The sequence below is a fragment of the Eleginops maclovinus genome, chromosome 4 (assembly GCF_036324505.1).
Source record: "Eleginops maclovinus isolate JMC-PN-2008 ecotype Puerto Natales chromosome 4, JC_Emac_rtc_rv5, whole genome shotgun sequence".
In the NCBI taxonomy this organism is placed as follows: domain Eukaryota; kingdom Metazoa; phylum Chordata; class Actinopteri; order Perciformes; family Eleginopidae; genus Eleginops; species Eleginops maclovinus.
In genome coordinates, this window is record NC_086352.1 from 6,605,971 (window position 1) to 6,630,907 (window position 24,937).

Here is a 24,937-nt window from a genome sequence, read left to right on the forward strand (position 1 = left end):
ATTATATGTCCTCTTTAAACCTTCAGTATTGTAAGACAACAGGTTTCAGTCTCCAGCAGCTGCTTTGTGTTGCTCAGTTTATTGCTCGAATAATTTCCTTCACACTTAAAAGACCAAAATCACAACTGCAGTGCAAACGGTTAATTTAATCATGTTCTACTGTAAGCTGCTTACAACAGGCCATTATCAGTGATATTAATCAAGTCAAAATGCCATTAAAAAGCCCATTAACTATACTTCTGTTTCTGCTGAACTACAGTGGAATACATGACTGTTGGTTCCAGAAACTGTACAGAATCCCTCGCAGCACACACTGCATTATCGCCATCATCAGCATCGTTAACGTCGACACATAAGACTTGGTTACATGGTGTTGTAGTCCCTGTGCCTCGGCGCTGCAGGTCGAACAAACCCCCACGAGGATGCTCAGACAAATACAGCGCTGTGCAGATTCCTGTTGCAACGCAGAGTCTGGGGGCAACGTCTTTAGCAGCTGCTTCATCAACATCATTATGAAGAGGACTCACCCCAAATGTGTCTTCATCTGGTCGGCCCAAATTACCTGGAGGCGGCGTATCAACTGCAACACAAAGACACACAACGCATCAGCGGCTGAGAACAAACCTCTAATGGCTGTGGCGGTGTGGTTTATCCCCACACTTATTTACAGTGAATTTGTAGTAAAATGCTATTTCACACTGAGTGTTTTCTCTGGACCGGAACAAGGAGTTTTTCCAGTCGACTAATCCAGTGTATAAGCCGTTTATGCACCTTTTCTCACAATGTATGGGTGTAAGAATCACAGTGTGTAGCCTTTAGGATTACCTCTGCACCTATGCTTTGTTTGTTAGCAGGATAACAGTGAAATGGTTTGTCTGATGTTCATGAAACTTGGTAGGAGGGTGTAGCTTTGGCCGAGAAGGACCCATGAAATGAATTAAATAATGCACCTTTTTCTACTTTTATTCACAATGCAAGCTAGGGCATTTGTGCTGCATCAATGTGGTGTTGGATTATCACATTTGAATCTCTGCAGCTCAAAAACATGTCATGTTATTATGGTATTTTAATACCTATCAAACCTCAAACAAGTATTGCACCTTTAAAGTTATTTAAAATATTGTTTTTGATATCATTTGTTCAGCCCTAGAATAAACAACTTGAACTCTAAAATGCAAAATGGCTATTGTGGCGCCCATGTTGCCTCCTCACCTGGACTTAATCCTCATGAACATGCATTTTGAATCATTTCAGAACTCGGGATGTAGGGTCATCCAATGTCCTATATCCGGCCGTGCAGAAGTCTCTGGATATATTTTCAGTTTCTGCACAAAGCCAAATGTCCTTGCTAGTCTAAAATGTTCCGTTGTGATTTCCATACTCCTGTGTCCTTCCTCTCATAAACTCTTGAAAATAGGAGCAGTCGCCCCTGATGTTTTTCTGAGTAGTTAATAAATGTTGTATCTCTGGATGTGGAGAGAAGTCGCCCTCCCTCGAGGAAGGAGATTGGCGTAAGGCTTGAGACAATGTGATAAAATGTTGATGAACTGTGCATTTTTACGCGTAGAAGCTGATTAAAGGGGTTTATTTACAAGCCTGGACGGCATTAACGGAACACCTTAGTCTGACACCTGTCAGAAGGTTCCTAATAAAGCATGAAATAGTCTCCCCACAGTGTTACCCTGACTCAAGAACAAAAGTAACAGGAAAGACATTGAGATATGTGCACAAATGCATGCGTGTGCTTTCACATTCACAAAGACAGGGAGTAATTCAAATAAGGTGTTAGAATTATACAGTTATACAAAAAAGCAGGAAGGAAGCTCAAACAGACAAGAGCAGAACATGTTCAATCAAGTGAAATTGGACGGCCACATTCCAAAGTAATACAACCAACATTTTCAGACAGAAGTTGGACCATGGTTGCAGATCTCTACTGTAGTAACAGCAATTCCTCACGTTAAATGCATTAATTAATGTGAAGCTACGAAAAAGCGTTTTGGCCAACTGAGGTCTGAGGAGTGTAAGGAGGAGAGGACAGAGCCATGAAACGAAATGAACTGGTGTCAGGGAAACTCCAGTCTGGGGCCTGCAGCCAGGACATCAGAGAGTAATTGTGGGCAAATTAATGGCCACATGGTAGACTGGCTGCCACTGGCTCAGACACACAAAGTACACTAAAGTGTGTGAGTGTGTGGGCTCTAACTACCATGGCTCTGTCCCTCCCTCGCAGCCTTCATCCCTCCCTCTGCACTCCTCTCCCCTCAGCAGTATTAGTATCAGTCAGCCTGTCACTCTCCCCTCTCCGGCTGAACTCCCTCACACACCTCCGCCTTAATGTTTCTCACTGAACACCTCTTCCTCACCTGCCTCGCTCACAAGCTGTGCGTGTACATGTCTGGGGAAATAAATAAACCCGATGCCCGCTGCACAGTCCCCGTCCATCCATCCGTCTCCATCCCCGGCTAGTTCGCCATATTATAATCAGTGGCTGATTAGAAAGAATGGCCACATATGGAGATGGAAGAAGACGGCAGTGAAGGTCAGGGATCAAAACAGCCCACTTAGTTTAAGTCGTCAAATGTGAGTCTGCCACAACAGCCTGAGGCCAAACCACACATCACACACAGGAGATTTACCATGCAGAAAGAGCGGGGACGTGGCATCTTTCCAGCAATTTGACTTCTGCTTCACCAGCAGTGACACATCAACAGCCAACAGGCTTCGAAACTAGCTTGTTTTCACCAAGGCTGATTAGTGAGAGGCTAGTATTATGCAAGCTGAGTTAAAGAAAGAGAATTTCCTGGGCACGTATACCACATCATTTGCATGATTGAAGTGGTGTTAAGTAAGTACATTTGCTCAAGTAACATCAAATATAGGGCCACTTATTTATTACTTAACGTGATAATGTACCAGATGATGAGGATGAGACAAGCCTGTTGACATTGACCATTTTTAACGAGTATTCCCCGTGATGAGGCTGTTCATCTGAAAGAGAATCGGGGAATTGAGGATGCAATTCAAATGTGATGGCACAAAACGGCTCTTCTACTTTATAATAATCCTCTGATCAGATTTTGATAAACAGGTGACGATGGATACATGGACTGTAATATTGGAGCGCTTTATCCAGTCTTTACGACCCCTCAAAGCTCTCTACAGGACAAGTCATCATTCACACCCCATTCATCCAGCGCAACGTGCCACACTTGGGGTTGAGTATCTTGCTCAACATGTCGACTAGAGCTAGACTGCAGGAACTGGGATTAAACCCCTAACCTTCTGATTGAAAGACGACCGCCACAGTCCGCCAAAGACCGCCAAAGACCGCCACAGTCCGCCAAAGACCGCCAAAGACCGTCATGCCCTGCTGGCTAATGCAGACGCAGAACGTATATGCTAGTTAGCTGTTGTTTTTGTATAAATTGCGTTGCGTTCAAGTGCAACGTGTTACCCAGACACATGTAGCTTGAGGTGACGCAACATTCAGCCAAGTGTGTCAAGTGGTAAACCCGTCACCATAACTACACCAACATCAGCTAACCGAGAAGGACTTAGCGAGGGGTGTGATCCAAGCATCAAAGCCCAGCTCCAGTTCCCAGCCAGCCGACTGCAGGTGGTTCAGGTCACCTCACTAAGAGAGTGTGTAGAACTGATGAGGGTGAAGCAGGGCATCACTGAAGCATCATCTGAACCAACAAATATCCCCCCCATAAAATAAAAGCCAGTGTCTGGTGGGTTTTGGAAGCCCTAAGCCCCCGTGCTTTACAGATCAGTTTTATTGACTCTGAGATTGCCAGCTTTGAGTCTCTTGACGATCAGGGGTGATCCAGGCGGGGTCAGCTGTTTGTTCCCAGAGTCTGTCTCAGATTGCAAAAGAACAAAGGCAGATGGATGTTTCAAATTCAGTGTGAATGGTTACACGTCCAGTCATCCACTGTGAGGAAAACTGTCGACAATTTTGAGGGTTTGTTTTGGGAGTAGACCTATATGGTAGACACTTTTGTCCAAAGCGACTACGGAATCCCCACAGCAGCAACTTGGGGTGAAGTGTCTTGCCCAGGGACACAACCACATGCTGACTGCAGTGGGGATTTAACTTGTGCTCCCCTGGTACGAGTACCAACGCACTAGCCCACTGAGCCACAGCCTCCATATGGACGACTTGACACAAACATTGCTGAGACTTTCTTTGGGCTGGAGAACTGTAAGACCCTGGGAGCAGAGATGCAGTACCATCCAAGCAGGGTAGGTGAAGGACTAACGCCGCTAACCCTAACCACGCCCCCCTCTCTCAACAACTTGGGACGCCGTTGAGCATGGAATATAAATAGCATTCAGTAAAAATGCTATGATCAACAGGTATCTCTATAAAGGTACAGATTCTCAAAGACGTTTTTTTGGGCTGCAACACAAAGTGAACAAATTTCTCCATGGTTACCATCTCAGCAGTGAACATCCAACAGTATTTGTAGTGTGTGTGTGTGTGTGTGTGTGTGTGTGTGTGTGTGTGTGTGTGTGTGTGTGTGTGTGTGTGTGTGTGTGTGTGTGTGTGTGTGTGTGTGTGTGTGTGTGTGTGTGTGTGTGTGTGTGCATGCTTACAACAAACAAACAGGTAGAAAAAGAGCAAAACCAAATGATAAGAGGATTGAATTCCAGAACAGAAGCACTCACCTATTTCCACTACGTCTGCAAAAGAGAAGACAAGGAAAGTCACGCTTTGCCAAGAAATTGACACAAGGTATTAACCTTGGGATATTGACCATGGGGAGAAATTTGCCAGTCTTTGTGGGTTGATTTCCCCTCCCTGTGCCCTCAGAATGAACTGCAAGCGAACAATCTACCTGGCTGAACTGTGGATGAACCCTGGCCGCAATCCAGCCGGCAGGGATCACTTCCACAACCTGCCCCCTTGGAGCAGAGTTTTAATAAAAACTAAAAGCTCCCAATGGTTTCTTCCACCAAGGACAGAACCTGCAATTCATAAAACAGGTTGCTTAAACAAGAAATTCAACTAGTTAAAGACTTGTTCTAATAATGATGTGTGTTTCAAAAAGTGGGCCATGCTAGCTCTGGTGGGACTCAGCTACTTGGCAGAGATTCTTCTACTCCTTTGAATGTAATTCCAGAAGACTGAAAGAGATGTACCAGCAGTGACAGATATGTTAATAACCCTTGTATAAGTGACATCTTACTCTCAGTTGTGATGACGGGGACATCAGTGCATAACTCATCAAAACAGGCCCCAGTTAGAAACAGCTACTGGGAAGAAATGATCCACTCACCCTCTATTTCTGGGGCCATGAGGAAGTGACCATACACTGTCTTGGTGACCGTTCCCAAAGGGTTGCTGGCTTCAAGAGTGTAGTTTCCATTGTTGAGGTGCGTCGGGTTCTTGAAGGTCAGACAACCCTCCAGATAGTCCTGGTAGAAGTCCAGCTCAGTGCGGATGTACTCGTTCTCCACAATCTCCTTTCTCTTGTAGAACCAGCGCAGCTTGGGATGTGGGTATCCCCGAACCGTGAACTCGATGCAGGTATCGTGGCGCTGCTCCGGCTCTGCCAGTCTCACGATGGCTGGAGGAACTGCAGGGGGAAAAGGAACCACATCTGTAACTGGACCTATAGCTTCACAGCATGAGGCAAAGGGCAGAATGAGCATTTCTTGGACTACAGAAATGGTACATTACCCCTCAGATGTTTGGTGTTTTAATGTAAGTTGAAGTATAGCAAAGACCTTTGAATATTGAGAAAGTCTCACAACCCTTTGGCTGATTAAAACCTGTCCTAAAGAGCAACAAAAAAAGCAGCAGCGGACTAACTCAAAGCTACTCAGATTTGTTCTGGGGAGCATGGCATTTAGAAAGCAGGTTTCTTGCCTGGGAGTGGCAATGAGCCTTTGACTTTGTTTTACATATTGCCGCAGTACATGAGACAGTGAGGGAAGCAAACAGTAAAGAGGGGCCGCTCTTGCTCGAGACAGAAGGAATCTCTTCAACAGCACAGAGGCTCTCTTTGCTGACGTGCAGCAGCACACCTCTGAATCTACAACGCCGCTAAGCTGAAAGGCGATTTATCCCTTTAATACCATCAGATACATTTCATAAACAATTCATCCACTGATTTGTCTGTGCAATGACTCACTTTTGCAGCTACATCATCAAAAGGAAATATTTGGCAGGCAGTATTACCTGACAGACTTGCTGTGTATCTGCTCTACATGTCCCCTCTCTGGTTAGGCTGCAATTTCTATAGGCATGCGAGAGATATCCTGTTTATATTCGCTAGATCAGGTGTTGTTATTCAGACAATCCTCCAGCTTCCCTAAGGAAAACCCCCCTGCAGTTTCATGCAATGTGTTATATAACATGTGCTATACATGTTTTCTAATTATCATTTGAATCAGGAAATAGGGCTGAGTGTAGTTAGGTCATTAATCAATTAAGAAGTCCAATTATTTGAAGAAAACAGGCAATGAATAAAGAAGATGTATGGTCTGGAGGCCCCAGGGGAAACGTGTATTGTTAGGCCTGATTTTATTCACACATACATAAGGAAAACCTTTTGTTTGTAGCCTCCAAGCTTCACATTTCCCATTAAATGAGAAACAGTATACAATTTCTGACCTTGTTGGCTCTTACAAAGAGGAGGAAATGAATATTTGAAGCTGGTTTAAATGCAATCCATCCAATACCTGTGATGAAACTTCAATCAAAGCCACAAAAGTCGCCTTCAAAGCTGGATAACAGTCAGGATATCTAAAGCCTGGAGGGTTCCTCGTCTGGTGTAGGGCAAATTTGGTCAGGATGTTCAGATATTTGCTAAATAAGGAAAAACTTTGGTGCCAAAGAAAGAGTCAGGTAAACCAGAAAGTATGTATGCTTCATCCTCTAGTGACCAAGAATGTCTTTACAAAAAATAATGGCAATCAATGTAGTAAATAAGGAGATGGGGTCCGACCAGGCCAAATCATTTGGGTTATAATGCAGTGTGTGTCTTCGCTGATATTGTTCAACGTTTTGACCACAGTTTTGACATCCTTTAAAGCCTTTTTTTAGTTCCTGGTGTCCATGAGCACCGGGCATTCGCCCCAATGGCCCAATTTGACCAATTGGTAATCCAGCCTGGGAGTTCAAAACTGAAATAAATCTGACGTGCTGGGACAACTGCATGAACCAGTTCAAAGCCATCCTAACTGTAAGACTACCCTCTATTTACATGACCAAATCCTGCTTTACAGTGTAGTAAATTGTGGTACAATGTGTAGCTCATGTTTTCAAACCAAGATATAGTCCGGTGTAAAGATGGAAGCTGTGGTTTCATAAATGACTTTGGTGAAATTGTTCCTGCTAGACTATAGTGACTAAAAAGTCATTAAATTGCACTAAAGGCTGAGGCAAGTGTGTGTGTGTGTGTGTGTGTGTGTGTGTGTGTGTGTGTGTGTGTGTGTGTGTGTGTGTGTGTGTGTGTGTGTGTGTGTGTGTGTGTGCACCCGCTAGTGTGAGGGCGTTTGTCGAGCTGTGATTGTGCGAGCGGGAAGAAAGAGACTAGATAGAGATGATGGGAAAAGAACGAGCGAGGACGGAGACGATTGGCATGAGGGCGGTATATGGCTGAGCAACAAAAAGACAGCGAGAGAGAAGAACGAGGAAATAAACGAAATTCTCTTCTTGATGGACAGTTAGGGACTGATCCATTTTCCCCTCAGCGTGGCTGTCACCCAAGTCTCAGTCAATACAATACAGAGTCATTACTGCGCTACATACTGCTGTGTAACAACATGGTGTCCTCCTGGTGCTTATAAGGATGACAAGCTTTGATAACTAGATGCCTTTGATCAATACAATAGCTTTTTGTGCAAATTTATCTAACTCTAACTCTGGTTGTTTATGTAAAGACAATGTTCCATTAGGGTAATGTGGCTGGTGTTGACAGGAGAGTATGGGACAGACACCGCCACATATTCCTTATGAGTTGAACCAAAAGATTTTAGCCCATAATAAACAGACAGCTGGTTGACAAAGCGTTGTGGTTGACCCTTGAATTAGGGCAGAGCTTGAGGCTAACAGTTAGCATGTGACAAACATAACTTCTATGTTAAAACCCCAAAACTCTCCAACAACCTGGGGACCCACCATGGTAATAAGAACTGGATACAGCGTTGGAAATGGGGTCTCGTTCATTCCTATGAGAGCTGCTCATTGACGCATGGAGACAAAATGGCCTGAGATTCTCGAGATCAAAACGTCACAAATTACCCATCATGCCTGGCTGTCGAGAGCTTAGAGCATGTTGGAGTTTCCCCTTAAGCTCATTAGAATGAATGGAGAGAGCAAATAAATCTGGATTCAGCTTTTAGAGCATTTTACAACTTTAAGGACCTAATGGTTTTAATAAGGGCTATAAAGGGTTCATACTGGGTACGTTATGTATTGTAAAAACTATTTACAGACGTCTGTTTCCCAATGTAGGTCAATGGGAAAAAGCCTTCCTGCACCGGGTGACGTCACGGACTGATACGGAAGTTGTAGTACCCGCTGTTTGGCCACTACCAATATTTTCCTCAGGGTCCGGAGCACTTCCTGGGGCTTTGGACCCACCCAATTTTACAAGATGCGAGACAGCTAGTAATATTAGCAGTTAGCATCAAAATGGCCTCTCGGCTAAATGGAGCTAACAGCTAATGCTAACAGTAGTTGCTTTGAATTACTTTATGATGCGTTTTAGCTTTATTAGGAATAAATGTGAAATCAAATGTTTGTGTGTTCAAAGGTAATCGTGTAAAGCTGAATGACATTTTTGGTGAGAGACTTGGGGATGTTTTTACTGATACATTTGTAAATATAAACAGGGTATCATGACGTGTCTGACGTTCAAAAACGAGCTTTTATGATATGTAATTATAACCCCAAGATATGTAATTATAACCCCACTTATTTAATATCGTATGCTTTTTGGAATAAATAAACGGTTAACATTTGTGGATTCACGACAGTGTACACTGACTTCAGGAGGGATGGAATTATTATTTGGGATGAAGCCTCAGAGGATGAGGTGTCCAATTAGGAAAAACGGTGTCCCCCTGTCCATCATTTCTGTTGTACAGTGCTACCGTACGTTTTTACAGTAGGACTAAAGAACAAGATGTGAAGCTATGTGAGTCCACAATGCTGTAGAGCGGCTTTGTTCCCGGCAGCAGCAGAACAATGGGTCAGCAGAATTTGCATTGTGTTTAATTACAGCTACGCTAAAAAAGGAAAGTCCTCTTCGAATGCAGGGAATGTTACTTGACGGCTGGTAATTTCGCTGTCAATCACATTACTGCCTAATCAGAGCAGCAGTTTAAGCTATTTTATGACATTTCCAGAGACAATAGGCTGCGCAGGGGAGGAAATGTAATTACCATCGGAGCATGTGGTGAAAAATTAATAAGTTAATTTGCAGCACCAGCAGAGAGTGTCAACAGAATGGAAGAAAATGCCTGGAGACGTACATCCGTAGAGTGTCCGTGTAGAAGAGGAAGGCCCCGAAGACTAGATGTTGCAAAGTCAATCTGTCATTTCAGCACGGTCTTTAGCTGCCCTGCTTCGGTACGGAGTGTTTGAATTGGTGACAAATTCCCCCTGTCCTGCAGCGTGATGCATTGCAAACACCCCATAATAGATTGTGCTCTACAACAGCATGCTTGCTACGAAGAGGAAAAAGTCAGGCACCTTTTAATAAAATATTGGCTTTGAACAGAGTCTGTCACATGTCGGCCCCCTAAGGCCGATCCATGGGGTATCCAACAGAACATATAGTCTACAGTGTCAATTATGGTCTGGATATTAAGAGGAAGATTCAGATGGTTACCAAATCATTGCTTTACCATAGCCCCCCCCCCCCCCACTGCCTTTTCGCTCAGATCAAGGCTTCGCTTTCATGTGGGCTGCAGGGTATATTCCTGCTAATTGGCTACATCAATTTCATTAGGTTTGTAACTTTGCCACACCTCATTGCATTTTAAATGCACCTGCATAGTTTGGCTGTTCGACTTGATAAAGGATATTTTTTCCACCCCGTTATAAATTATTCTCTCACGCTGTCAGTGTCATTAATACAAGATGCGTCTCAGTCGACAACATCAGCCCATCAAAGCTCGCATGTCTTGTGCAATAGAAAGCCAGCGTTGTTGCCTTCTAGCTTCCTCCAGACTCGTTCTAAAAAAGGACTCTTTAATACATTATTACACGTTTGGTCACTGCTGTCGGACAGATATGTTCACAGTTAATCATCGTCATCATGTTACAGAACTTTTTGAAGACAGAAGCGAGCGGAAAAACACCAATTAATAATATCTCCATTCACCCAAATCGACCCACATTTACATAACAATCCAAATATGTATTAATGCGGCAAATTGTTTTCGATTTGAGGTCATTTTAGGGGATTTAAGACTCAAGCTATTTAATCGATATACCGCCTTTACCTTCCATTTATTGAACCCAAAATGCTAATTAGAACAGCTGCAAATCCACTGTCTTCTACAAAATGACTTTACATATGAAAACGCTTTGCTGCAAACATTAAGGAAGACCATCTGGTTTACATTTAAGGATGGTTGCTATGAGATGTAATTCAGAAAAATGGCCGTTAATTGAGACGTTACAGATGCTGTGGTGCCGGATGTGATGATGGATGGAGGTTTTCAGTCAGTACAGATGTTCACACTGCATTTATCCCCGGGTTAATCCGCACTGACCACACGTTAAATCAACAGCAAACAACATGACAACGGAGTCAATATTATTCTGCCTGGTCAAAACCAAAATAAGGTGATTTTTTTACACAGCATTTAGAGAGATTTCTCAGATGAATTGCTATGAATGTATTCAGGTTCTCCTTGAACTGTCATAAAACACACCGTCATTACGTCTACATTTACATTGCTTCAGTACTTTGGTTTTATTTGCTCAGCTATTAACATTCCCATTAACCCCAGCATCCCTGTGTGTTTATTACTAAATAAAATGATCTTAGCATGCTAATGAAGTTCCTTGAATTATGACAGGGTAAACACCATGCTGTCATCATTTAGAGGTAGACTTTAAGACTTCAGTAAACACATAAGGCCTTGAAAAGGTGTTAGCACGCCCATATATGCAAACATTGGCAGTGTGATTGTTGATTTTGTTCATTTTTTTACTGGTAATTTAAAAACTCTATATATATATTTAAAATACACACAATTTTCCTAATTTTCCTATTTTCTTATTTAATGTAAAATCATTACTTTTGAAACCAAAAAATATTCATGTTGGGAAAATCGTGTCCTCACTTTTAAGGCAATAAAGTACACTGAGTAAGAAGCAGGTAGTCTATCCACCTGTAGTGTACCTGTGTCATTACCAGAGCCATGTGTCCACCATGTGCCCCCCCCACATACCCCCGTTTGCTCAGACTAAATCAGGGTACAGATGCCACTCACATTGTACGTTGAGCTGGATGGAGGAGTTGGTCATCCCCACCACGTTCTCTGCGATGCACGTCAGCTGGAAGTTGTTGTCGTCCCGGCTGATGTTGAACAGAGTCAGGTTGATGGAGTGGATGTTCGGCCAGTACACGTTGGACTGGAGACGGAGGAGCGAGACACAGAGGGAGGAAATAGAGTCATTGTGAGGGATAAAGAGCATATATAGCAATATCTCTGGTGGGAGAACTAATCCAATGACCAATAATATAACCATCTCATTCTGATGTACATGTGAATCGTTTTGTTGCTGCGTCTTTACGTGCACTTTTATTTACACATCTCTTTGAGTAAAGGCTGCTCATGGGTTGGTAAAGATAGGTTTTTGCCAACTTTTATGTCTTTGCATCCATCCGAATGGAGATTATCTGGGCGTAGATTGGACCGTTTACAGCGTAGACACATTTTCTTTGTGAAGCCCATGTATATCCCCATGTGGAACCCATGGGATTACATCATGAAGCCATGATATTACATGTGAATGCTAAGAAATGACATGTGAAACTAGTCCAATTACATGACAAACCCATGGGAATGTCACTATTTTCTTGCACACTTTTTTTTCTTTCTGTTTTTGTCTTGATTATATTTGTCAGAAGAGCCCGGGACTTCTGAATTTTACTGCCAACAACTTCAATGCAGATATCGCAATTTGACAATAAAGCCTTTGAATCTTGAGAGTAAGGTGAGTAGATGTATCCACTGCAGGGATGGAGCTTTATTAGAAATGCAGCAGGAGTTTTGTGGGTTTGACATTTAGTGCTTTCGTAATGTGGATTAATGACAAAGTGAGCACACACCTGTGGTTGTAGCAGTGTCACACAGAGGCTAAGATGCTAATGACTATTAATTGATGCATTTATTAACCCTCTGTTACTTTTTTAGAGATCTCTATGTTGTCTGTGTGTTTCAGAATGGATCACTTGTCATTTATCTGCAAAATAAATCAAGGTAATCTAATCCAAATAGATAACCTGACCCTGTGGGACGTCTCCACTGCAGGGATCCAGCTTTATTAGAATGGTACACTTTAGCATGAATGCAACCAAGTTTTCTCCCAAAGACACAATGCTTCCCCTCTTTCCTTCAGTCCTCCCTTTACTCGTCCCGCTGAGATACAGTATTCGTCTCTCCTCAAACACGCAGCCCGAGGCGGAGGTGACTTTCTTCTGTAAAGTCAGCGCCGCACAGATGAGACATTGTTCAGACCCTGCTGTTCTGTGCTGTTTGTCTCTGCTGCTCTTGTGGCTGAGACGTACCCGGCCCCCCCTCCACTGTGGGTTCATCCCAGGATTGTCAGTCTCCCAAAAGAAGTTTTTATTTTATCTGCGCCGCTAATCAGAGCGAAAATCCCCCGTTCGTCACATATGAGGAAGCTTTAATTGACTTTTGATGACATACTGTAAGTGTCGTGCTCAGATGGTGCTAATTGCTAATTCTTACATAAAAGGTTATTTTGGTTTCATTTCTATTAACTGCCACTCATTCAGTTATTTTGTAGCTACGCCATAAAAGCTAACAGATAGGATTTGTGTGTGTGTGTGTGTGTGTGTGTGTGTGTGTGTGTGTGTGTGTGTGTGTGTGTGTGTGTGTGTGTTTCCTTTGTCCTCATTCTGTTACATTAATGAAAAGTGATTAATTGATTTGGTGTGAAAGTATGTAGACACAGGCGGCGACAGGCGTGTGTGTTAACATGAGCTTCCCTTGTGTGTGTGTGTGTGTGTGTGTGTGTGTGTGTGTGTGTGTGTCCAGTCTCTTTGCTCTGTCAACAGTGGAGCACAGTTGAAGCGTATTTCCACTGAGTGTGTGCAGTAGTTAAATATAAAGAACATTTACTCTACTTTAGTATTTTAAAATGTGCTAATCGTTGAAATTAGAAAGACATGTTTGTCTCATAAAAGGTTATTTTGGCATCATTTTCAACAACTGCCACTCACTCAGTTATTTTGTAGCTTAGCCATAAAAACCAACTGATAGCAGTGAATTCACAGATGCGTTTTATGTGTGGGTGTGTGTGTGTGTGTGTGTGTGTCATACCAGGTGTGTGTTGATGGAGTGCAGCTCGCTGACGGTCCAGTCCACTTCGGGCAGTGGCGCTCCGGATCCGTTGCAGCTCACCGTCACGTTGTCTCCCTCCATCACCAACACACTGCTGTGGCTCACACTGATCTCTGGCAGGTCTGAAAAACACACACACATACACACACACACACACACACACACACACAGTGCATGTTAACACACAGACAGAGGGAAGAAGAACTCCTCTATTTAGGATGAAGTAGTCATAACGAGAGAGGAAGAGGAAGCCCTGAGCTCAAAATGTTACAGAAGTATCAACAAAATACACTTCAAAATTAAAAGTACTAATTTTGCATCATGGTTCTTTAAAGGTGTTGCATTTTTTATAGAATATTATAATGTTTAGTTTATAACCAAAACAACAACAAGAGCTTTTTCACTTCCTTTGTTGATCTCTAATTACATACTCTGTGTACTTTGTGAGTAGTAGTACATACAAATGTTATTACCCACTAATCAATATAATGGAGTAATAATTACAATATTAAATTCTGAGATGTAGTTTATGAATAAGAAATAAGCAAAATTGGGATAAATAAAGAATACAAAAAGTAGAAAGTATACTTTTAAGAATACGGTCTGTCAATATTCATATAATAATATTCATACGATAATCGATACGCATTTTGTGGAGTGTGGAGTAATGTATAGATGCCGTGTGTGATATATAGTATACATATATATTTATACATCATGTTATTTATATAGAAACGTACTTGCAACTACAAGTGGGAAATAATTGTGGTGGAGTAAAAAGTACAATATTTAATCCAGATGTAGACGAGTAAAGCAGCGGGTCAATATTCAAGTGGCATAAAAATGATTGAGTAAATGTACTTGTATGACATATGTCACTGCTGTGTATAAATACACACCATACACACAGTGGAAGCTCATGTTAACGCACACACACACACACACACACACACACACACACACACACACACACACACACACACACACACACACACACACACACACACACACACACACACACACACACACACACACACACACACACACACACACACACACACACACACACACACACACACACACACACACACACACACGTGCCTGTCGCCGCCTGTGTCTACACACCAAATCAATTAATCACTTTCCATTAATGTAACAGAATGAGTACAAAGGACACATACACACACACACACACACACACACACACACACACACACACACACACACACACACACACACACACACACACACACACACACACACACACACACACTCCTGCAAATATTAGATGTCACAGGGATGAGTCACCAGCAGGAGATTATACCGCAGAGTCTACAGCCTCTGTCAGAGTCAACGCATCAGATTCACCCTCTGAACTCGGTCACACCTCCTCCTCTTCTGCCTCCCCCTCCACCTCCCCTTCCTCCTTTCCCTCCTCCTCTTCCTCTTTCTTCTATTCCACCTTTAACCCCTTCCTTCCATCTCATGCTTTTCCTGTCTGCTCTCGTAAGCCCATCTACTTTGTTCCCTTCCTTCCTTTCTCTTTTCCCAGCTTTTTTAAATGCAGATCACACCCTCTCTCCTTCTCCTTCCCCCTCTCTCCTTCTCCTTCCTACTCTCTCCTCCTCCTCCTGCTCTTCCTCCTCCTCCTGCTCTTACCACAGTTGTGGATGTACATGTTGTGCAGGCGTATCTTGGAGGCTCCGTTCCTGCAGTACAGCTGCTGTGTGTGGAGCCCGGCGTCTCCTCTCTGCTGCCACAGCTGGATCCAGCGGATGTCGCAGCCGCAGTCAAACACCACGCTTTCCAGGCGCCTGCAAACACGATCAGGAACAACAACACAATAAATCAAGAGATAAAACCAGTAGGGATGTAACGCAAAATCTGTGTTTATGTCATAGAAATATCTGGCGTAATATTGCATTATTTCTCAGAATTAAAATACCTTTTATTCGCCCACGAATGGGAAATGTACATTGTTACAGTAAAAGTAAAGAGCCACAGATAGATTATATTAATTAAGAAGCATGCATAGAGGACTAAAGATACAAATAAGGCCTGTGGTTAACAAAAGCTAAAGAGATTGTTATTCTACGACATACAAGTAAATACGCCACTGGTGAATTTAAAATCAACGGTTGCTAACAAGTGTCTAAATGAGACCCTTAAGCGCCATAAACGAAACATTAGCCTCTTTTAACTTAGTGGTGGTGACGTGAAGTCATGTGACCGTGCTGTAGTTCCTTTATAGCCCAACATTAGCCGCCTTTAGCTTAGCGGTGGTGATGTGAAGTCATGTGACCTGTGCTGTAGTTCCTTTATAGCCCACAATTAGCCACCTTTAGCTTAGCAGTGGTGACGTGACGTCATGTGACCGTGCTGTAGTTCCTTTATAGCCCAACATTAGCCGCCTTTAGCTTAGCGTTGGTGATGTAAAGTCATGTGACCGTGCTGTAGTTCCTTTATAGCCCAACATTAGCCACCTTTAGCTTAGAGGTGGTGACGTGAAGTCATGTGACCGTGCTGTAGTTCCTTTATAGCCCAACATTAGCCACCTTTAGCTTAGCGGTGGTGACGTGAAGTCATGTGACCGTGCTGTAGTTCCTTTATAGCCCAACATTAGCCGCCTTTAGCTTAGCCGTGCTGTAAATACACCATCACTGCACCACTTTACAGCAAAACTCCAAAAAGGTTGTGCATGCAGCATTAGAAGGTCATGATGAAGAGAGAGAGGGTCTGAAGGGTCTGTGAAATAAACTGAAAGCTGTTGACAAAACTGAGAAAAAGCTCTTTTGGGTGTTTTGCATTTTGAGATAGTCCTCTCATCCAACAGGTGAAGCATCAACGTCTATAATAAACCTACAACAAATACATTTTTCTTCTCAGACCTCCAACAAATGCTCAAATGGAAGTATTCTGGTGAAGCATTGTTAAATCCAATGTTATGAACAGGCTCCAAACAGGTCGTACACACTCTTTATAACACACACACAGTCTAGTGTATGATGTGCATTTGATTAAATCTTAAGCAGCGGCAAAAATAAACATTTTCAGCCTGGATTTTAAAAAGAGGTAGGTTTGTGGTATTTTCTTCCAGATATAATAACTAAACGCTGCTTCACCATGTTTAGTTCTGACTCTGTGGAGAGAAAGCGGACCTGGATGGTTCAGAAAGTAGCTGAAAATCTGATATGTGTTTTGTATTTTTCCACGGTCTAGGTGTCTTTGTGGTATTATTGGAACGGTTTAAGGTATTGATTTGGAAAAATGTTGCTGATTAGCTGGGGAAATCACAAAGACACCTCAAATCTAGTCCTTTACGAGGCGACATGAACTTCAGTGGATGCTGTACACTAACTTCTCTATTAGCAAAAGGAAAAAAGGAAGCAATTAGAATCTCCATCTGCAGGAAAACCAACTTTTAATCAGTAGCATTATCCACGATAAATACAATTGTGCCAAATTGGCAAAAAAAGAGCCAATAACAACACAAATCAGTACACTGCTTACCCATAATACCCTGGCATGTATGACAGTCACATAGCTTCCAATATGGTTTGATTTATTCAGATAAACAGAGCTGATGAAAAACAATGAAGGCCATTCAAATGTGAGAAGGTCGGAGGTCAACGCAGAGCCCGGGCCATCAGTCTGCGGCTGTGTAAGAGGCAGGCAGGTATCATTAGGCCCGCCGTGCATACATATCACTCTCCCAGCCGTGTGCACAGGGAGGGTCGAATTATTCCACATACGCCACCTCTGCGTTTTTGCATATGTCCAATTTAGAAGCTGTGATTGGCCAATTTTGTCAAGATGAATGCCTGTCCAGATGTCCTTGACAGAGGTCAGCAAGAGTTTGCAGAAAAAGCATGAATAATGAATGTGGTATGTCCGCCACGCTATATGAAGTAATGAGAATAGATTTCCGCAGGTGGATCTGGCTTATTATGTGCAGGTGTTCAGTGGATCTGATACTGTAGTCACTGCAGATTCACTTTATATAGTGAGATAAAGGAAGAGATACACCAAATATATCCATCATGTCCCCTTTAATTCCAGCTTATTATGTTTTAAATCATGATAAATGCTGCCGTCTATTTGCAGTCATTGTTGGAATATGTTCTCCCTGTTATGCCATGAAAAACTAGTGATCAAAGTCTTAACTTACTCAAAATAATTGCACATGTTATCTTTATGTGTTTATTTTCATTGCTTTCTGAAGGAAAACACAACGAGATAACATCTAAAGGTGCACAGCTTCATTGTGTCTTCAACCGCTGCAATTTGTTGTAAACACTGATTATTTATCGAGCAACAAAACCCTTTTTCTCTTCGATCTTTGATGGACAAATGGGAGATATTCAAAAGACAACAAAAGCAGAACACACAGACCATTTCCATTGATCTGCTTTGAGGTATCCAAGACACTGTGTACTGTCCACAGTTCTAGGTACAATAACTCTCTTTGTTATCTGATGATTAATAGATGGAAAAAGAGACAGAGTAAATAGTCTTTTTCCAGGAAATGTTTTTGGGAAAATACTCTGGAATCAGTGACTCAAGGTATTAACTCTTATAGTCCAACAAATGAAGGTCGGAATGGTTTCCAAGTCCAGTACACACTATTAGACGGTCTCTTGGCCTCTCGGACTGCATGTGTACTCTGTCTCTGACCTATAGGACTTGAGATTATTTGTCAAGACCAGTCAAAACCACGGCTAAGTCTTGGTTTTGGTCTTGACTTGGTCTCGCCCTGCCTTGGTCTCGGTCTTGACTAGGTCTTGCCCTCTTAAAGTCTTGGTCTTGGTCTTGACTTGGTCTCGCCCTGCCTTGGTCTCGGTCTTCACTAGGTCTTGCCCTCTTAAAGTCTTGGTCTTGGTCTTGACTCAGACTTGGCCTGCCTTGGTCTTGGTTTTGACCTCTTAAATTATTGGTCTCATCTTGGTCTTGGTACACTGCGGTCTTAGTCTTTACTCGGTCTCGACCTCTTAAGGTCTTGGTCTCGTCTTGGTCTTGCTCTTCCTTGGTCTCGGTCTTGACTTGGTCTCGCTCTGCCTTGGTCTCGGTTTTGACTTGGTCTCGCCCTCTTAAGGTCTTGTCTTGGTCTTGGTCATGACTCAGACTTGGCCTCCCTTGGTCTCGACCTCTTAAAGTCTTGGTCTCGTCTTGTTCTTGGTACACTGCGGTCTCGGTCTTGACTTGGTCTCACTCTGCCTTGGTCTCGGTCTTGACTTGGTCTCACCCTCTTAAGGTCTTGTCTTGGTCTTGGTACACCCCAGTCTTGGTCATAACTTGGTCGCAGTTAAGGTTGTCTTGACTTGGTCTCCGCCTGCCTTGGTCTTGACTTGGTCTCGCTCTCTTAAGCTCTTGACTTGTTCTTGGTACACTCTGGTCTTGGTCATGACTTTGTCTCAGTTAAGGTGGTCTTGACTACAAAACTACGTACTATACCAAAGTTGCAATACAAATATGATTCTTTTAAACTTATTTTGGAAATACAGTACATTGCGTTTTAAAAATGGAGGCATACATTATTGATCCCAAAGTGGGAAGTTATTTCTTAACAGCAGCATGTTCACAAGCCATTGCACATGAGGTACGAATACTGTAAAACAAACAGCTAATATGTACATATACAGTAGAAGGATATACTAAATACATTTGTATAACAGACTGCTACTCAAAAACCATTGACCTAGCCCCCAGTTTACCAGTTTAAATACCAATTTATTGCAGGTAGAAACTAAATATCCCACAGGGCTCCAATCCTAATGTGTTTTATAAAACCTGGACGGTATTTGCTGCAGCACAGAGGAGCTCACATCACAGACAGGTGGTTTTCTACATGCCGATGCGTTAAAGCACTAAACGCTGAGCAAGTTGAACCACAAGGGATCAAAGCTCAGCAGAGCAGGGCGGCAGGCGGCCCCCCCTTTATACTGTAATTATGTTAATTGTTAATAAGAACCACCACCTCCGTATATTACACTATTCCTCTGGGCAGAGGAACTGTTCAGGGCCAACATGCAGCTGCAAACAGGCAGGAAAGGGGGGTCAATTTAAATGAGAAGAAGGCTGCAACATTTCAAACACCAGCCAATAATGTGCAGCTGGGTTTACGTTAGCTGGTGTTGGACTTTAACCGGAAAAATCTGTTCAATTTAAATCTCTCCAGCAGGGGTTTCTCTAAAAGAATACAGCATGAGGCGCAAACATCCCGGCCCACCAAAATTAGGCCCCGCTCACTTTCAGGTGAATCCTGCATTAGATCGAAGTGGAAAATAACAGTGTCTTCATGTCTTGAAGCTGCTGAGTCATATATTGGACCTCAAACAATGAATAAATCCAGAGTTTCTTTACTTCCTCTCCAGAAAAAAGGAGAGTAAAGGAAAGGATCAGAAATCTCAGTCTCAGTGTCAGCCTGCTGCCTGCCACTCGTCCCCCGGCAGACCCACCGGACATCCATCCCCTATTTATTCTCCGTAAGCTGTCTCTGCCGTCTGACCAGACATCTGACCCCATCTCCATATCTCTGGACTCATTAAACCCTTTCTGACCAACAGAGAGATTGTTTTCTGGCATCACTTTAACATTTTACAGGGAGAATCTGCATTTTGGTTTGAGGGCGCATGCTGAGAGTAAGAGGGAGCAGAGACCCTGTTACCCGGTTTAGACTAAACCCTTGGCTTAAAGCTGGGGGAAGTTATTTTCGAGTTACAATAGGCTCTTCAACAAAATGTACTTATTTACTGCAGTTATTCTTTCTCTTACCTCCCTATAAATTGTGTTTATTCTCAGTAGGCTAATGACCACAAATAGGCCTAATATCTGACCAGAATTTCTTCCATTTGTCCAGGACATTGAACACGTTGACCGGCACCAGTTTCTTTATCGTACAGAAACGTTGCTGTACAGTAACGTGTTCGTGATGTCACCTCTCCACCATCCATACAAGTAAATAAGACAGACTCAAGACCTGAAACTGACAGCTGGACGTTGATAAATGTCCAGAGGAGGGCACATTAGACTTTGAAAAGAACAAAAGCAAACAGCAGCGTGACCCCCCGATACAGAAAGCTAACAGCGTGATGTTTCCGTGAAGCCGGCTAACGATCCCCTCCGCTCCTCCAGAGGAGACGTAATGATCACCACCGGAGGCTGTTTTTCTGGGAAATGTACACACAGGTGCTCAGGTTGAGGAGCCGTGGATCACAGGAGGCGATAAGCTATATAACGCATTGTTGCTCGGCGCTTTGATCTCAGCTTGAATGCACTGCTTGCTCTCCTCATACTGTTGTCAGGAATCATTTGAGGTTTTTAAATCCTGTGTGTTTAATAAATCGCTTTATTCACAACAGAGCTGCTGATCTGGGGAGCATTTCCTCGGATGCTTGGGTTTATTGTGATTCAGCTGAAGTGTGCTCTTTAGATGCTCTGCTCACCACACTGTTAGTTACTTTAACTCTAATACAGTAAATCTAGAAGGTAATGCATTCAACCCTCACTATAAGTACACCTGCTGACAGCGCTATATTGTTTCCCCTCAAGTTTAATATAAAAACACTGCATAGATTTATGTTGGTCTTGTGAGGAAACTGGAAACAGACACGTTGATTCAAAAGGAGTTATTGCAGCAACACAAAAACACACACACTACTCAGACATTCATTATTTATGTATACTTGGATTTGTTCCAATCCCCAAAATGGACGAACAATGGTTGTAGGTTACACGATAAAGCATGCTTTTTGGGTGAAGTCAAACTTGTCTGCAAGGTATATAAATAAGACTGAATCAGCGTGCTTAATACAGCTAGCTTTAATCACAAGGATAAAGAATAGCTGCCTTTCTCCTTGGGATATCTAGTTTTAGCGTCAGACTTTAGGAATTATATTTTGTTTCCAGCCATCAAGTTCACATTTAAAGACTCGTTTACAGGATTTGTGTTTATACAATAACAACTGGAAACCTTAGATGTCAGCAGGTGATGTAATCAACCAATTAGCAGAGTTTAAACGTTAGCCTACGCTAGTTAGCTAGCCTTTAAGCATCATATCATGTATTAAGCCTGCACCTTTAATGACCCTCTATCCATCCATCCATCCATCCATCCATCTATCCATCCATCCATCCATCCATCCATCTATCCATCTATCCATCCATCCATCCATCCATCCATCCATCCATCCATCCATCCATCGCAAAAAGTCAGCAGGAGGTAAAGCAATTTGCAGAGTTTGAATCTTAGCATACGCTAGCTACCTCGAGCTGATTGAACGAGCAAGTGACAAAATTGAAGGTCTTTGACTGGAATTTTAAACCTAATTTTTTCTTCTTAAGTTGTAAATTGAGAATGCTTCTGCAGCCGTTATCATTGTCAAGTGTAAACTGTAAGCTGTTTGCTGTAATAGAGGAGAGAAGAGGCCACAGTAACATTAAATGACATGGTATATGGATTTGTATTGTGTTGCTTTGGTTTTAATCATATCACTCTATTGTTTGTCTCCATCTTTGATGCACAGCACTCATTGCTGTGGTTTTTCTGAGCAACGCTTCCCATAGATCACTTGTCAATCAAACATTGAGGCCCGTAGTCATTATTATAATAGAGGGGGGAAAGATATAATCTAGCTGTCATGCCATCAGATTCTCCAGTCTTGAAGCGGTTGATTGACGGTCGGACATCCATTCATAGGCTGAATAAGCAGATGTTCCCATGTACTGGTGTCAGCTTTTCCTGCACGTTTCCTACATCACAGTTGCTCCTCGTCTGTCAGATATGTCAATTTATTTTAGTGTACAGCAGGGGGTTGAAGAGATTAGAGGTTTTGCAAAAAGAATAAATCAATCAGGGGGAATAAACGCGGCGAAAGCCGAGAGGTGACTCAGCCGATGTCAGATGTAACACTCTCCTCGTCAGCGAGAGCTTTTACAACATAAGCGTTTTCCACTGATCCTGCTAAATGTGCTGCTTTCTACCACGCCGTACTAAGTGTGTATCATTGCTTCACCACACTCCTGTTTGTGGCTGGACGCACTCCATCATTCTCACGCTGAATCTTCTGCTTCTGTCATGGATAAAAGCAGAATGCTGCAAATAAGTAAATCCCTGTTTAGTCCCATCATTGCTTTTTCCTGTGAGCCACTCACAGCCACTCGGACAGTCAGCGTCTCTGAAGGATTTATTTTTTATTTGGTCTGAAGAGCCAGACCTGACTGTGGCTTATCGACAACACCACCTGCACTGCAATCATGCGGAGGAGAGGGGACACCCAGGTCAGGTCAGAGGGGCTCCAGGTGGGGAAAATGGACAAAGTGAGCCGAAGATTCAGGCAATTTTTCTTCAGAGCCAAAGATTTCAGGAGGGACACTTTTAACCCTGTTGGATGAAAGATGCATCTAGAAAATGTCATATATATAGTGCAGTTTAGTAATTACACTGCAGTAAGATACCACAGTATTCTATACAGTGGTTTAAATTGTACATTGGTTTGATAGTATGCACATTTCTGTCTAGAAATCTTATTTATTTATTATGCATATTTGTGACGAAATACCTTCAAATGATCCATTTTCCAATTTTTAAATTCATTTCAGACAAAAAAGAGCTTTTCTAAACACTGTTTGTAACTTCACATGCTGTGGTTTGTATGTAGTACACATCATGGGTACACCAGAAAGTATAAAGCGCATCAAATTCAACTCGTAGGTTGATGGATGGGTCAAAAAACATAAGTCCAAAGCGTCTTCAGGTGGGATCATTTCCCACCAAACATCCTAACGCTTAACTCTTTATAAATGATTTAAAAACGCTTTTCTGTTTTTGGTGCTAACTGTACATGCTATTGATGAATTACAAAAAATACATTTGTATTTATTCCTTTATTGCTGGGAAGGTGTTTATGGCCTCTCTGTGGTCACAAAGTGGATATTTCCAAATGTGTATCTTACATTTTCCTGCTGTGATTGTAGTAGGCTTGTAAATGATAAATGGACTATTCTTATATATCTCTTTATCAGGTTTCCTCGACCCCTCAAAGCGCTTTACATACTCCAAGTCATTCACCCACTCACACCTCATTCATGCAGAGCTGCACCACTCGCTCTAGGGAGGCTTAAACTCACACACGCTCAGACACACCATCGGGCGCAACTCAGGGTTCAGTATCTTGACTGCACTGCCTGAGATCGAACCCCTCAACCTTCTCTTTGTACCATATGTTAATACCGCAGAGAAAACGAGAGGGATCATCTCAAGGGGTTTGTCCTAAATTAATACATTTTGGTTAGATACGTCCTACCCTGCAGTCAGGGATGTAAGGTGATGCCCGCAATCCAACCTCCTCTCATGCATATAACATGTTAGCACTATCTTTGCCTCTCTTGCAAGCCAGCCTTTGGTGCTTTTGAAGGGTTGGTGTAAATGTCATGTAATTTCAGTAAAGACTTTGCCCTCAGTGCAATTGGACCCTAATAAAATGAAGGTTAAAGTCCAGTGATTTACCTGTCATGCAGCCCTTTGGAAAGTGTAATGTTTAATTCATCCTAATCCACTGGCAGTCATAGCAGAAGATTACAGGTTTGATCTGGTTACATTTCATCCATATTCAAAAGCAGGAATTCATTCTGCTCTGGGAGGCGTGAATGTTTGACTTTGCGTCGGCCCCTGCTCAGGATTAAAGCGGCGCTAACGGAATGAAGGGGTTGGGGGATGCACATCGCCTCAGGCTGCGGTCTCTAAATAAGGAGGAAGTATTTCCCTCTCTTTGTGGGACCAAACAGAATGAGCTTCCTTGAAGAGGAAAATCATTTCCAATAATATCACAGAGGACACCACAGCGGCTGGTTCGAGCATCAAGCTGCAGTTCCAGGCTCCTGATTGGCTGAGCGACACACTGCAGTGGCTCTGGTCCTTTGGCTAAAGGGCACGCAAACAAAGAGGCAGAGCCGATTATCTGAGTCTCATCCAGAGGCAGCGTGCAGCAGACGGCCATTGTGCGGCTTCAATGTGATGTTGGGGGCCTTTTCACAGGAGCCACAAAAGACTTTTGAGATTTCTCTGATAGCATTTTCATTGTCACTGATATTAAGATATTGCAGGGAGTGTGAAATATCTGCGCAACCAATCTGCAAAACAAGGCAACTGTTTGGGAGTTATACTTCACGAGGCACGATAAGGAGAGCCTGATTAGATAAAACAGACTTAATTTACATTGACTGATAAGAAGGACTTTTTTCTCCCTCGTCACAGGTCGACTTTCGTTTCCAAGTTGGATTTTAATTGTGGAACAAGGTACGAAAAAGTGAGGGAGCTCTGGACTGTGGCTGTTTGAGGTTAGCAGACAAGTCCTGCCTTTGTGATAAAACA

At 42.7% G+C, this 24,937-nt stretch overlaps 1 protein-coding gene across 1 annotated transcript in view; it reads right to left on the reverse strand.

Moving 5' to 3' along the window:
* The window catches only part of ntrk3b (neurotrophic tyrosine kinase, receptor, type 3b), a 221,978-nt gene that overhangs the window by 100,171 nt on the left and 96,870 nt on the right, over positions 1–24,937 (reverse strand). The window contains 6 exon segments of the mRNA XM_063880534.1: positions 528–580; positions 4,678–4,692; positions 5,289–5,588; positions 11,470–11,611; positions 13,549–13,691; positions 15,229–15,383. Of these exon segments, the coding sequence (XP_063736604.1) occupies positions 528–580; positions 4,678–4,692; positions 5,289–5,588; positions 11,470–11,611; positions 13,549–13,691; positions 15,229–15,383 (808 nt within the window).